Genomic DNA, 14518 nt, shown 5'->3' with positions numbered 1-14518 from the left:
CCATCTTGAACCATCAAACGTCCTAATCTGTCAACCTTAAAATCGAGAAAAAATTTTGTCAAAAAAATAAGAATCTGACCTTTTAAAATTTGCTGTCTAGCAAGACGACTTGAATATCGTCTTTTTTTTCGAAATATGTCGCGGCATTTATTCGTAAAAGTAATTTTTGTAGCATAATCATAGATTTAATAATCACGGAATAACCCTAGTCCTGACATTTTCAAAATGGAGTCTGCTCTTTTTGTGCTTTCAATATTACCAGAGATGTGAAAAGTTTTGTTAAAATTATGACAGTTTTGGTTTTATTCCATAATTTGTTTTGAACGAAATTCTTAATATCTCCGGTAATATTTAGTTTACAGCACAAAAAAGGCAGACCAGATGTAGGAAATACCAGGACTATAAGAAGAATATTTCTGATTATAGTTTCAAGAGTCATACATGTAAAAATAGGTTGACAATTGAATGTCACAATTAAACTTAATGATCAACGACGACCTTCAAGTAAAGATCGATGGGACACCATATATGTACCATTGTACAATAATGATTATTCACATATTGTTTTGGTTTTCAAAAACTTATATTTTAGCAGATAGAATTTGAACAATTGAAAAGCTAAAACAAAGATTTAGAAAGTTTCAAATTTATGCAAAGTTATATTAAAAGTAAACTGCTGTACATTAAATATAATTGCTTATTTTAGAATATTAAAGAACTCTCGGGCAAAACAAGAAAAAATTCAAAAATCTAAATTTAAGAGTGATAATATTTACTTAATTGCCTATTTATATTTTCTCACCAGAATCTGATATATTTTCACACAGAATCTGATATAGTTTTACACCAGAATCTGATATACTTTTACACCAGAATCTTATATATTTTTACACCTGAATCTGATATATTTTCACACCAGAATCTGATATATTTTTACACCAGAATCTTATATATTTTTACACCAGAATCTGATATATTTTCACATCAGAATCTTATGTATTTCTGAAATATTTATCAACAGAATCTGCAAATTGTAGTTGTGTGTGTGAAGTCGAGTCAAATAACATAAAACATTAAGATCGATATCTTTTATTTTCGGCAAAACAGTAGTTTAAATTTACCCTATAGAGACATTGCCAAACTTACCGGTCTCCCCCCCCCCCCGTTATCGCGAGTATGGCTTTCATTTAATTTTTTAAGAAACAAAAAGTTTAAAAATTCAATATGGATTTTCTTAACTTCTGTTAATTAACAATTTCTTATTTAAAATGTTTGCTGAAACTAATAAGTTAAAGTTTAAATGAGTTTCTACTTCTTCATAGTTTTTAAAACTAAAAATTATGCAGAGACCTAGCTTAACTTTACCCTTCTGGGGAAATTATGAAATTAAACTTTTTGATATTTTATAAAAATCTTGCATATATATATATATATATTTAATAGTTTAACGCCTCAACCTTTCATGAATGTATGCTAAAAAACTTTCAGATATTGCTTTTAATATTTTTCAGGCTTTGAATATTTTTTATTTAATATTATTTATTTGAATATTTTTAGGGTATAATCAAAATTCGAAGTTTTAATTATAATCTAAAAAACTTTTAACACGCAGTACAATCGATTCTCTCCCCTTCTCCCTACAGTTGCAATTATTTATTTTACTTTTTACACTTTTAAATATAGCAAATGAGTTTCCAGTATCTATATTTCTAGCAACTATATCTGCAGCTTGAACTTGGCCGGGCTTCAAAGCTAATAAATATTATTTCAGTGGGAACTGCTGGAATCATACTGCAAGCACCCACACTTTATGATACAAGACCTGCAATAGATGAAGAGCTATCAGAGATCGAGATCACACAAATAAAACCTGATATTCCGATAGATTATCCTACTGCAGAGATAGATTCAATTATCTAACTCTGATATTCCAATAGATTATCCTACTGCAGAGATAGATTCAATTTTCTAACTCTGATATTCCGATAGATTATCCTAATACTGAAATATATAAAATTATCTATCCCTAATATTTTGATAGATTATCTTATTGCAGAGATAGATTCAATTTTCTCTCCCTTGAGTTTAAGCACCATTAGTAAAATTATTAAATGGTCCTGGGAAAAATGCTCAAACTGGATTTAACACATAAAAACTAACCATCGAAGTTAATTTTTTTCTCAACATGAAAAAGGATAATTTCATCAAAATTAAACAGTTTTGTAAAATGGTCGCTAAAAAGACTTGTATCAAAAAAGATTCCAATAATGTTGAAAAAATTCAAGTTTTACAATTACTTCATGATTCCCTAGTAATGTGCATACATGGTTGAAAGTTAAATTTTGAAATTTTTTAATCATTCTTCTCAACTACTTGTTTATGTGAAAACTGTCTGAAAATATAAAATGTATGTATATTAAAATCTAAACATCTATACGCTCGTCATAATTTGGGAAAAGTTTAGATATGAATAAAATAGTATATTTGTATTTCTACATTTCAAAAAAGATTTGTTAAAAAAAAGGAGAAAAAACTCTTGCCTTCTTTGTCTTCCTGGATCTATGGAGTTTGAATATATTTAAAAAATCTAATTACATTAGAAGAAATTAATTCAAATTTATGTATTAGATAATTAACTATTTACATTTAATATTTTCAATAATGAAGACATTATTCAAATAATATTTCAATTATATTTTAAATTAACTTTATCTGAGGCCGAATTTAAAGAATTTGAGCTGCTTCTCAAATTTTAGACGTGGCTCAAATATTGTTGGTTGAAATTTTAATTAGCGTTTCAATATTTGAGCCGGTACTCTTTTGGAACCGGTTTTTGGCGGTTTAGTATACGCAGTTCATATTCTTTAAAGTTCCGCCTCTGAAGACAATATATGTAAGATTTAAAAAGCCTAAGGATTTTTCTAAGATTAATACGATTTTCTGTGAAGCAAACTGGTGAAATTGAAAAGTAAAGACAGGGAAAATGGTCAAAAGAGAAATTCGAATGTTTTGCAAAAATTTAAAATTAAAATCATTGAATTATAATTTGTAACAGAAGTTGATTTTTAGTGATAATAAGAATATATTCATATGAAAAAAAATAAATTCCAAGTTCAAATAAATGATTATTTATAAAATTGACATGAATATTATTTTTTTATATGTACAGGGTTACCCACAAGGTATTGAGACTGTAAAGACGACTTAAAACTCATATAAAGTTAAAGTCTTTGTATGAACTAAGTTCAATAATGCGTAGATGAGGCAGGAACCTAGTGTAAACCAGGAAGAATATCTGAACTGTACTTAAGGAAGGAGTTGGAGAATATACTTCAGTTCCGCATACCATCTAGCGGGGTTCACATACACTTTATATTCGGCAATGTTTTTATCAATTGGAATAAAATATACCATAATAATAGTATCTTCAGTTGTGCTAGTTATGCATTTAGGTACCTTCCCACCTACCAGACTCTTGTCGGGTATATCTTCTGCCTTGAATTTAGTTTTTTATGGCTTATTTATTGGTTTGGCACAGAAGAAACAAGTGTACAGTTGCAGAAAACCAAAAGACCGTGTAAATTGTGTACAGTCGTCTCTGAAGTCTCATCCTTTATGGGTAACCCTGGATGTATTTTGTTTCAATTTATATTTTTACTGAAAACTCCTAAATAAGAGAATTGAAACATTAACAGGGCACAGTATGGGTTCTTGCAGTGGAACTTTACCAACCAGTAGATTCCCAATTGTCACAAAGGACATTGTATTTATAATTCTTTTGAAAGTTGAAAAGAACACTCTGTGGTTCTAAATCTAATACAGATTAAATTTGCCTACATTGTAACATGAAACATCTCTCTTTGTCCAAATAATACATTTTAAACATTCTAGAGTAGTAACTACTGCGTTAACTTTTCACTGTTTCAACCTCCAAACTTGATTAAAGTTTTCATTCAACACTTCTTTAGATCCTTCACTCCCATCACTCCTTTAGATCCTTTACTCCCATCATTCAACACTCCTTTATATCCTTCACTCCCATCATTCAAAACTTCTTTAGATCCCTTACTCCAATTAATCAACACTCCTTTAGATCCGTTACTCCCATTATTCAACACTTCTTTATATCCTTCACTCCCATCATTCAACACTTCTTTGATCCTTTAGTCCCTCATTCAACACTCCTTTAGATCTTTTACTCCCATTCAACACTCCTTTAGATCCTTTACTCCCATCACTAAACACTCCTTTAGATCCTTCACTCCCATCATTCAACACTCCTTTATTTAGATCCTTTACTTCCATCATTCACAACTCCTTTAGATCCTTCACTTCCATCATTCAACGCTCGATTTGATCCTTTACTCCCATCATTCAACACTCCCTTAGATTCTTCACTCCCGTCATTCAACACTCATTTAGATACTTTACTCCCATCATTCAACGCTCCTTTAGATTCTTCACTCCCGTCATTCAACACTCCTTCAGATCCTGTACTCCCATCATTCAACACTCCTTTAGATCCTTTACTCCCATCATTCAACACTCCTTTAGATCCTTTACTCCCATCATTCAACACTCCTTTAGATCCTTTACTCCCATCATTCAACACTCCTTTAGATCCTTCACTCACTCATTCAACACTTCTTTAGATCCTTAACTCCCATCATTCAACACTCCTTAAGATCCTTCACTCCCATTATTCAACACTTCTTTAGATCCTTCACTCACTCATTCAACACTCCTTTAGATCCTTCACTCACTCATTCAACACTTCTTTAGATCCTTCACTCCCATCATTCAACACTTCTTTAGATCCTTTACTCCCGTCATTCAACACTCCTTTAGATCCTTTACTCCCATCATTCAACTCTTCTTTAGATCCTTCACTCCCATTATTCAGCACTTCTTTTGATCCTTTCAGGGCCCTTCTCGCCCCTCTTTCTTTAGATGATTTTAGCTTTTATTTTTTCATGTCAAATAACTAGATTTTACTGTCAAATGCTTTTCTCAAGTCCAACTGTGCAGTTACCAAAGCATCGCTGAACTAAAAGAGGTTAAATAATTGCCAAGGTCCGGGGTCAAGCAAAAAGGAACAGGCCATTTGAAAAACATTGTTGGCTTGTTTAGGTTGTTATCTGAACAACTTTTAAAGATCCATTCATTTATTCCATTTTGATTTTAAGAATTAGCATAGGAATATTTAATCTATTTCTTTACATCAACTAAATTAACTATTGAGAGATTGTTAATGGATATTTTACAATAAGTTAACTGTGGATATGTGCTGAGCGACAGGTCAGGTAAGAATATGATACAACAACAAAAACAAAATATACAAAAAGATCCAAAATATTTACAACCACTGTACTGACAGATCACAGTGGTCATGAAGTAATAAAATAATCTCAGTAATTTTTTTTGATCTATTCGTTTTGATCTTTTGAAAAACGAAAAACAAAAGGACGATATTGAAAAGGTATTATAAAAGGTATATCGTTAACGATCGTTCTCAAACGTATGTTTGTCATTGAAGATCGTCTAAAAGCTACTTTTCTTTTCAAAAATGATCCTTTCGTTATTTTTTTTTCTACATTCAACAAAGCAATTATTGCGATTTTTACTCCTAGATCTGTTTTTGTTTATCTTGATGTTCGAATTAATAAATAATGTATACTTAAACTTTGTGGCAGAGAGAACAAATTATCTTTTTTCCATCTCATAATCTGAGTTCGTTTCCCTTATGTCCATTTGACAGCCCAAATTCTTATTTTGAATAATCTTTTTTGTTTGTTTATTTTCTTGTGATTTTTAACAATTTTTTTATTTTTTTTATCGATTTTGATGGTATTATATCGTTTGAACTGACGAGGGTCAACCTAGACCGAAATCTCTTTTCAATAAATGTGGAACTAACATCTTCTTTTTTACTCTACAGAGGTTTGGTCCATCACCATCGCCGAATTTTAAATATAAAGAAGTAGTTTAATTATCCGGACCTGGTTTATTTATCCGGACCTGGTTTAATTATCCGGACCTGGTTTAATTATCTGGAGCTGGTTTAATTATCCAGACTTGGTTTAATTATCCGGACCTGGTTTAATTATCTGTGCCTGGTTTAATTATCCGGACCTGGTTTAATTATCCGGACCTGGTTTAATTATCCGGACCTGGTTTAATTATCCAGACTTGGTTTAATTATCCGGACCTGGTTTAATTATCTGTGCCTGGTTTATTATCCGGACCTGGTTTAATTATCCGGACCTGGTTTAATTATCCGGACCTAGTTTAATTATCCGGACCTGGTTTAATTATCCGGACCTGGTTTAAACCTTAGCTTGTCTTTCATTCTTAAAAGCAGATGTTTTATAAATAGCCAAAAGTTTTGAGAAAAATGGGTTCATTAGAAAACTTGTGATAGTGTAATTAAAAACTTAATCATTCTTTCTCATTACTGAACACTGAACACTGAACACTGAACACTGAACACTGAACACTGCACACTGAACACTGAACAATGAACACTGAACACTGAACACAGAACACTGAACAATAAAACACTGAACACTGAACACTGAAAACTGAACAATGAACACTGAACACTGAACACTGCACACTGAACACTGAAAAATGAACACTGAACACTGAACACTGAACACTGAACACTGAACACTAAACACTGAACACAGAACACTGAACAATAAAACACTGAACACTGAACACTGAACACTGAACACTGAACACTGAACACTGAACACTGAACACTAACTATAATCAGATATGGACTATAATCAGATATGATCTATAATCAGATCTGAACTATAATCAGATCTGAAGGGGAATTGTAAGCAGTTCTTAACCATCAGATAGATGATAAACTTTTTTATTAGCATTTAGAGTAAAAAAAAACTTTCATAATATTATTAAAAACTCATGTCTCCTAATAGTTTTTCCTTGATGATTTTTTGGTTTAAAAGAGTAATATTAGATAAAGAGAAAATTCAATTGAAAAGGATGTTTGAACTCAAAATATAAAAAAGATGAGTTTCCCGTATGTGTCCCCCCCCCCTTCCCCTCCCATACCATTTTATAAACTACTTTTCCCTTTCCTGTCTGGAATAAGAAATTTCAAGTTTATTAAATAAGACAAATCTCTCAACATAAATAAATCTGGGTAAAAGAATACTTAAGTAATAAAGAAAAAGAAAGGTTAATGTATTTTGTAGTTGTTAGTGGAACACTTTGACCCATACTTCACGTTTTATTTATAATCCTTGAGTTTAGTGGTTGTACATATAGTTGAACTCGGTATACATGGAATGCGTGACATTTGTTATTTGAATTGGTATATCTATTTATATCTATTTATATCTATTTATATGTTCGCTATAAGCTGTTAAAATAACTGATCCAAGTAGGCTGGGTTTTGTTATATGGAACCCATGAATGACAAAGGCTAAATATTTTGAAATTCCACAGGCAACGGCAAAATCCTGATAATTAAAACCAAGCGCGGGTAAATTTAGATTTTTCAAAATCCGCGAAAAAAAAACGATTAAAGAACAATTATAAGCTAAATAGCAAATGGGCGCTAAGAACTCTGGAAGCCTAGTAGAATATACTAAAGTTTGGTGCTTATTAAAGGAAACACAATATATAAGCAGTATCTACTTTACTATCCATAATAGGAATACAAGTTGTAGGTAGATATGGGCATCGTTTTTGTGAACAAACAAAATTTTGGAGAAAGAACAAAGTTTTCGTTGAAAAAAAACGAACGAAGAACAAACGACTAGGATCGTTCAGAGAAATTAAAAACAATCGTTTCTTTAATAACGTAAAATANGTTGTAGGTAGGTATGGGCATCGTTTTTGTGAACAAACAAAATTTTGGAGAAAGAACAAAGTTTTCGTTGAAAAAAAACGAACGAAGAACAAACGACTAGGATCGTTCAGAGAAATTAAAAACAATCGTTTCTTTAATAACGTAAAATATAAAAAAAGGAAGATTTAAAATCGTTCAAAGGTTCAGTGAGAAAACGAACGAAATATATGGAAAATGAACGATCATTTTAAGAACGAAAAAAACGAAAAAAATGGGTCGTTTAGAAACGACCTGTAGGTTTAGGTGGGGAGATATGAAAGGATGAAAAGAAAAATATTTATAAATAATGATAAATACTTATAAATAATGATAAATGCTGATAAATAATGATAAATGCTGATGTATCCATCTTTTACAACAATTTAGAACTCAGGGAAAAAGCACCTTGTAATAAAATGAAGAAAAAATCTTTTAGGAAAAAATGAAAATCAATATTTTTATCAAAACTTTTAGATTTTATTGTTAAAATAAAAATTGTAATATTTCACAAAAGAAAAGAAAAATAATCTTCTCAGCGAAGTTTAGTTTAGTTTTGATGTTTTTTATCAAAGAATGAATACTGTTTAAATCTGAAAGAAGGCTGATTTAGAACTGATTTCGCAAAAAAAGGAAATATAAAGTTTTCAAAAATAACTTTTTTGTAGCTATACAATGTCAAAATACCAGTAATATTTCACCTTTTCTTTTGTCTAGGTTTTAGCACTACTTGAAGTTAAATATATTTGGATTGTCAGTCTGTTTGTTTGTTTTTAACCAATAAACGCCAAACGGAAAAACAGATCGGGCCCAATCATTTTTTTGTGGCAACTTGCATGACCCCAAGGAAGGTTTTGAAAAGTCAAATTTGAACAAAGCGGAGCGTCGAATTTTTTAAGATGCGCGTCGGTTATGACAAAAAGGGAGCCGGTGTGGCGTAATTTCTGGGTAAACATTAAATAATGGTAGTAGAATCTACGCAGCAAATTTTCCGCGGCATCCGCGCATATTTTTGCAGTTTACGGCATTGCGCACAACAGATATCTGGTATTTTATCTGAAATTTCAAAATTAGAAATTAAATTCATAAAATTAAAATATACACTATATGCTGATATATAATGTGAGTACAGAAGTAATGAACTATACATTAAACTCTCATTAGTTGCAAGTATCAGAATCTTACCAATTAACTTACGTAAACTAAGCTGTATCGATGCAGCTAATGTGAACACAGTTGATTTTTACTGTCTGTCGCTCAGTAAAACTTGATTGATTCTAAATACTTTCACTTAATTTACTGTTTATTATAATAATTTAATAATAATAATAATAATAAATTTATCTAAATTGCCTGAGCAGTAAACACTGAACAGTTCTTTGATAATCTCTGAGAAATGTCAGCAATTTGTTTTTGAAATAATTATAATAATAATAATAAATTTATTTAAATTGCCTGAGCAGTAAACACTGAACAGTTCTTTGATAATCTCTGAGAAATGTCAGCAATTTGTTTTTGAAATAATTGAAAAAACTGTAAATTAATTTATTTGGCATTGATTCCATTTCACAGATTGAGATCTAAATCAAATCTAATTATTCCTCGAGAGTCTGTTTATGAATATTAGAAAGCAAGGACCAATCTAGGCAATTATACTCTAAATCTGAAGTCATTCAACATATATATTTCTTTCCAAATACTAGAAACAAGCTTTGGCATTTCTTAAATATTTAATACCAGGCTCACAAAAAGTATAAAAAGAATGGTAAGGCACAACCAAAGGCAAAAACCCCTTGAAATTCTATAGCATAATTTTTGCATTTTTTAGAAATAACAAATTGAATTTTACATTTAGACAATAATTATATTTCAACAAAAATACAAAATATAATACATTTATAGTTTATACACCACAGTTGAGGTTCAAACATCCTGATCAATATTCTAAAATAGCAAATACTGGAGAGAAAAAAAACTGGTCTTAAAAACATTTTCACAAAAAGAAACTGCGTTTTTGCCTCAAAATCAAATACATCTTTAATCCCTATATTCTGATGGTGTAAACCTTTGATATTTCAAACATATATAAGGTGATCAAACAGTATTTATATTTTGAAAAAATTAAAGGTCTGCAACATCAGATTACAAAGATATAGGGATTTTAAAATCAGTATATTGTGACAAAAACTCAATCCCATATTCCCAATTGTTATAATTTTCCATAACTTAAAAGTGCCAATGCAATTTAACAGATTAAAGTTAGTTGGAAAATATTCTTTTTATGGATATTTCACATTCACCAGTTTGCACAAAAACAACATAAATATAGAATTTATAAATTTTGAAAAAAATTATTTTAAATTCAATTTTAATTTCTCAACTATAAAACATCTTAATATGTGTTTACCTAACATTTATCTTTACATATTACAAAAAATATTTGGGGAAAAGTTTTAAAATAATAATTTGAAACTTTAAAAGGAAGTAAATTGTGAACAGGTATCCTGTTTTTGACAACTCAATGTAAAGAAACTCTTTTTTACGAAATTAACAGTTTATACGATATTAAAAATAATTAGCCAGTTCTGCTTATTTGGACGAATTTCTAAAATTTAAAAATATATTTTCAAGAGGGATGGACCATGTAAGTAATTGCTGGAAATTGGACAATACAGAAATGAACACATATCTACAGATATCAACATGGATAAGTTATAATTTACGACAGATAATTCACAATTCTAATATTTCCCCTTTTTATCTAATATTTGGTTTCGTTAACATTTGTAATTAAATACGTTGATCGTTATTATATTGTTATTACAAAATAATGGTTCAATTTACAAATTCACAATTTTTTTATGTGAAATATTTCTTCTAGATTTTCTGCTCTATTTGCGTGATTTTTTTTAGAAATTCTATTAATTGAACGTTTTCAATTTCTTAAAGAATTGAAAATTAGAAAACAGTGAATAATGTCGTCACTTCTTTTTTTACTCAATGAATGTCGCAAAAGGATGTCGTAATTTATTATTTGTTATAAAACAATGTTAAGGACATAGTTTTATAAATAGTTCACTTTCAACCAAATTATTTGCAACATTTTTAAATTTTATAGAAAAAAATACGCCTAGATACTGTTTCCTGGTTTCTATTGTTGAACATGATACTTGAAATTCACAAAATACAACATACTAATCTATAATACACTTATTTTGTAAGGAATTGAGTTTTTGCCAGAAACTCTGATCTTCAGATCCCTATATCTTAGCAACCCAATGTCGTCGACCTTAGATATTTCAATTTATAAAATATGGTGGATTAAATGTTCTAAGTTTGAAATATCAAAGCTTTACAGTTTACACCAACAGTTTGCTAAGATGAAGGCATATTTGAGTCTGTTGCAAATACACAATCCCTTTATAGTATAAGTGTTGAATATATATATATATATATATATATAAGCGAATATGGCTTGTGTTTAACGTAATGTTCGTACTATCTCTGTCAATTCTAGCAGATTGTTTCCCAGATCCGTTTCCGATGGGTTTATATTAAATACTCTTCATCAAAATCCATCGAATTGACATACAAATAGTACACTTAGCACATTTCAGAACAGTTTTACAATTTATTCCAAAAAAATGTGAACGGTCCCTTTAAATTCCAAAAAATGTGAACGGTCCCTTTAAATCTTATCTTTTGCACGCTGTTCAGCAAAATGTGAACGGTCCCTTTAAATCTTATCTTTTGCACGCTGTTCAGCAAAGTTAGCCAAGTGTATATCTAACAGTCCCTGAATAACATTTAAACAAGAAACAATAGAATCAGTCTTAATTTTAGAATTTACACCAAGTATTGTTTGAAGTACACATTACAAAATGTAATAAAAATTTGGATAAATATAGACCAAGGATTTAATTGATAAATGGTTTCATGACCATTTAAAATTTGGTAACAATAAGTTAAGGTTCAAAGAATATACAAAAACCAATCAGAATAATGAAGTTTTAAAAAGGAAGTTCTATATAACAAAAATTTAAAAGGCATGGGCCGGGTAACTTAAACATCTATTGCAGTATTAAAAAACTCGGTTTAATGAGTTAACCCTTGGTTGGTTAAAAAACAGTGTTTGGAAAAATGGTTTTGTATTTTTCACCAACAATGTCTAATTTACTCAAAATATGATTTATGAATTTTAAAATATTTTTTAAATTAAAAAATAATCTTAAATATTACAATTTTGTTAACAAAAGCGGATGTGATATCACATTTACAATTTTTTCAATAAGATTTTATTAAAGATTTTTTAGAAATTGTTGAAAGTTTACTTTCAACAGAAAATGAAGATATTATATTACTTTACAGATAGTAATCAAGTGATAATAAGATAATGTATACTATATACAATGAACTTAAACTTGAAGCCGTAACTTTTAAATAGTTAATCACTTGAGAAAGTAATAATTCATGTCTGTTGAAGTCCGACGGATTAGGTAATTATTTTTAATATCCCTAAAGATATTCGACAAATTAGAAGCCATACAATCTGCTGTCGTCAGAAACAGATCGTGAATATAAGAGTCAGTTGTTTTTCACGGATTAAGCAACTTATCCCTTCAAACTTAACATTTTCGCCGGGAATTAGAAAATTTATGACTCTGGTTGACTTAGTTTTTATCTCTCCATCTAATCGTTATTGTTAGATTGTGGTTCACTTTTCCAGCTTGGGATTTTACTTGATAGTCTATATCATTCCACTTTGAGAAGTTAATCACTCTTGTTGTAATTTGATACAATAAGTAATGTACAATGTACATTATAAATATAACCATATCATTTTTAGAAAAGAATAGTTCGCAGTTGGACTCAAGTTCAATTGGGGTTTCTTCACCTTTAAAAACATTTTTAACTCAAGTTGTGCAGTTTCACTGTTTTTAGGCTAATTTGTTATAACATATTATACATTACATACATTTACAATTTACATGATGAATTGTGTTCTTTGGATGCAAACACAGATTGTTGACATTATGTTTGTTTTCTCCGTATTTTTCATTAGATGAAAATGTGTTTTCTACTCCATATTTCTGAGTAAACTGTTTGCAGCATTACACAATAAAACTGTAATAACTTCCTACACATTTGCTTTTACAACCTTGTGCAGTAGTTTTGGGGACATTAATGAAATACTGGGGAACACTCTTCAGTTATTAGGAATTGAATTCAAAATATTTTTAGATGTTATGGTACTTTCCCAAAGACATTTTTCGACGGGACACTTCCAAAGGAATAATTTCCTAAGTGGCAGCTTTCCAAATGTTTAATTACACAAGCGGCAACTTCCCAAAGGTTAGGTTAGGCCCTATGAGGCGCCGCATCAGGGTAAAAATATTTAAGGTGCCAGTAAAAAGGCATAAAGAAATAAACGATAATCAATCAATCAGGCTGCAATGGGGGGCCGAGCTCTGCGGCTAGGATGGACCAGGGCGCCGAGCGCCGGGCCTAGAACATGATGGAGGCCGAGTGCTGCGGCTAGGACAGACTTGGGAAATTGCACATTTGGGATGTTTCCACTTGGGAAAATACCCTTGGAAAGTTGCCACTTCAGAAATTTCCTTTGGGAAAGTACCTAACATCTATTTTTGAATTTAAAGATTTAAAATCTAAGTTTGTTATTCGGCCAGCCTTTACATACATAATTACAATTATCAAGACGATTTTATAACCTTTGACTCAGAAACAATGGTGAACACAGTTTCGTTATATCAACAAACTTAAAATGTCGAATCCTTTATCTCTGCAACCTGGTGGTGTAAACTTTTGATATAACACACTTAGATTATTTAATATATTGGCATTCATGTTTTATAATGTCAAAGGTCTAAGGAGTGGACTAAGACATTGGGTTGCAAAGATATATGGATAGGAAAATTTGAGTTTGTAACAAAAACTAAATTCCTTTAAGACATTTTTGTAGACGTTGTAAATTAAGATTGGGCGTGAAGGGGGGGGGGGTGCAAATTTATAATATCGCAAATATATTGAACAAAAATTGCTTATTTGTGCTGCTAAATAAGTGATTTTTTTTTGGCATACAAGCGATTTTTTGTCGCTTATTTGGCAGCTATCCAACTTTTTGATTTCGTCATTTAGAATACAGGAGTCTAAAACTAAAGAATGCGCGAATTTTAAGTTCGAGGTTAAAAGTTCTGTAAAATAATGAATAGCTACTTAAATATTAAACTTTCTCAATTTTAAATTTGAATTTCCCGGGAAAATCTGAACCAATCAGAGAAAAGGATTTACGGAGAATATTACATAACCATCGCTAATCAGCTGTTCTTACGTAACCGAAAACAAAACATACAACCGTTTTTTGGGTTTACATCCAAAAATTAATTTATCTAAAACGTGAAGTTTCTTTAACAAGGTTTTCACTTTTAAATGTATCGTAAAGTTGAATGCCGCTTTCTCAGCTGCAGCTGAATGATGATTGAATAATAGACAAATAGGGAAAATGCAGGATTTCAAGATAATTTAAACCTCTGTTTAAATTTTAACTCGTCGATTTCGGCGAGTTAAATATTTAACCACAGGGTTAAATATTTAACCTCACGGTTAAAGTTCAGGTTTAAATTAAGTCAGAAGTGGCAT

The 14518-nt window shown here is 30.4% G+C and overlaps 1 protein-coding gene across 1 annotated transcript in view; it reads left to right on the top strand.

The window, feature by feature from the left end:
• The window catches only part of LOC111700183 (acetylcholine receptor subunit alpha-like), a 32366-nt gene extending 29744 nt beyond the window's left edge, over positions 1-2622 (top strand). Inside the window, exon 17 of the mRNA XM_023471022.1 lies at positions 1772-2622. Coding sequence (XP_023326790.1) covers positions 1772-1920 — 149 coding nt within the window. The 3' untranslated portion in view covers positions 1921-2622. The remainder of the gene's footprint in view (positions 1-1771) is intronic.
• The last annotated feature ends 11896 nt before the right edge of the window (positions 2623-14518 follow it).

The sequence above is a fragment of the Eurytemora carolleeae genome, unplaced genomic scaffold, assembly GCF_000591075.1.
Source record: "Eurytemora carolleeae unplaced genomic scaffold, Eaff_2.0 scaffold378, whole genome shotgun sequence".
In the NCBI taxonomy this organism is placed as follows: Eukaryota; Metazoa; Arthropoda; class Copepoda; order Calanoida; family Temoridae; genus Eurytemora; species Eurytemora carolleeae.
Note: the sequence above shows the minus strand (reverse complement) of the source record. Positions and strands in the feature narration are given on the sequence as shown.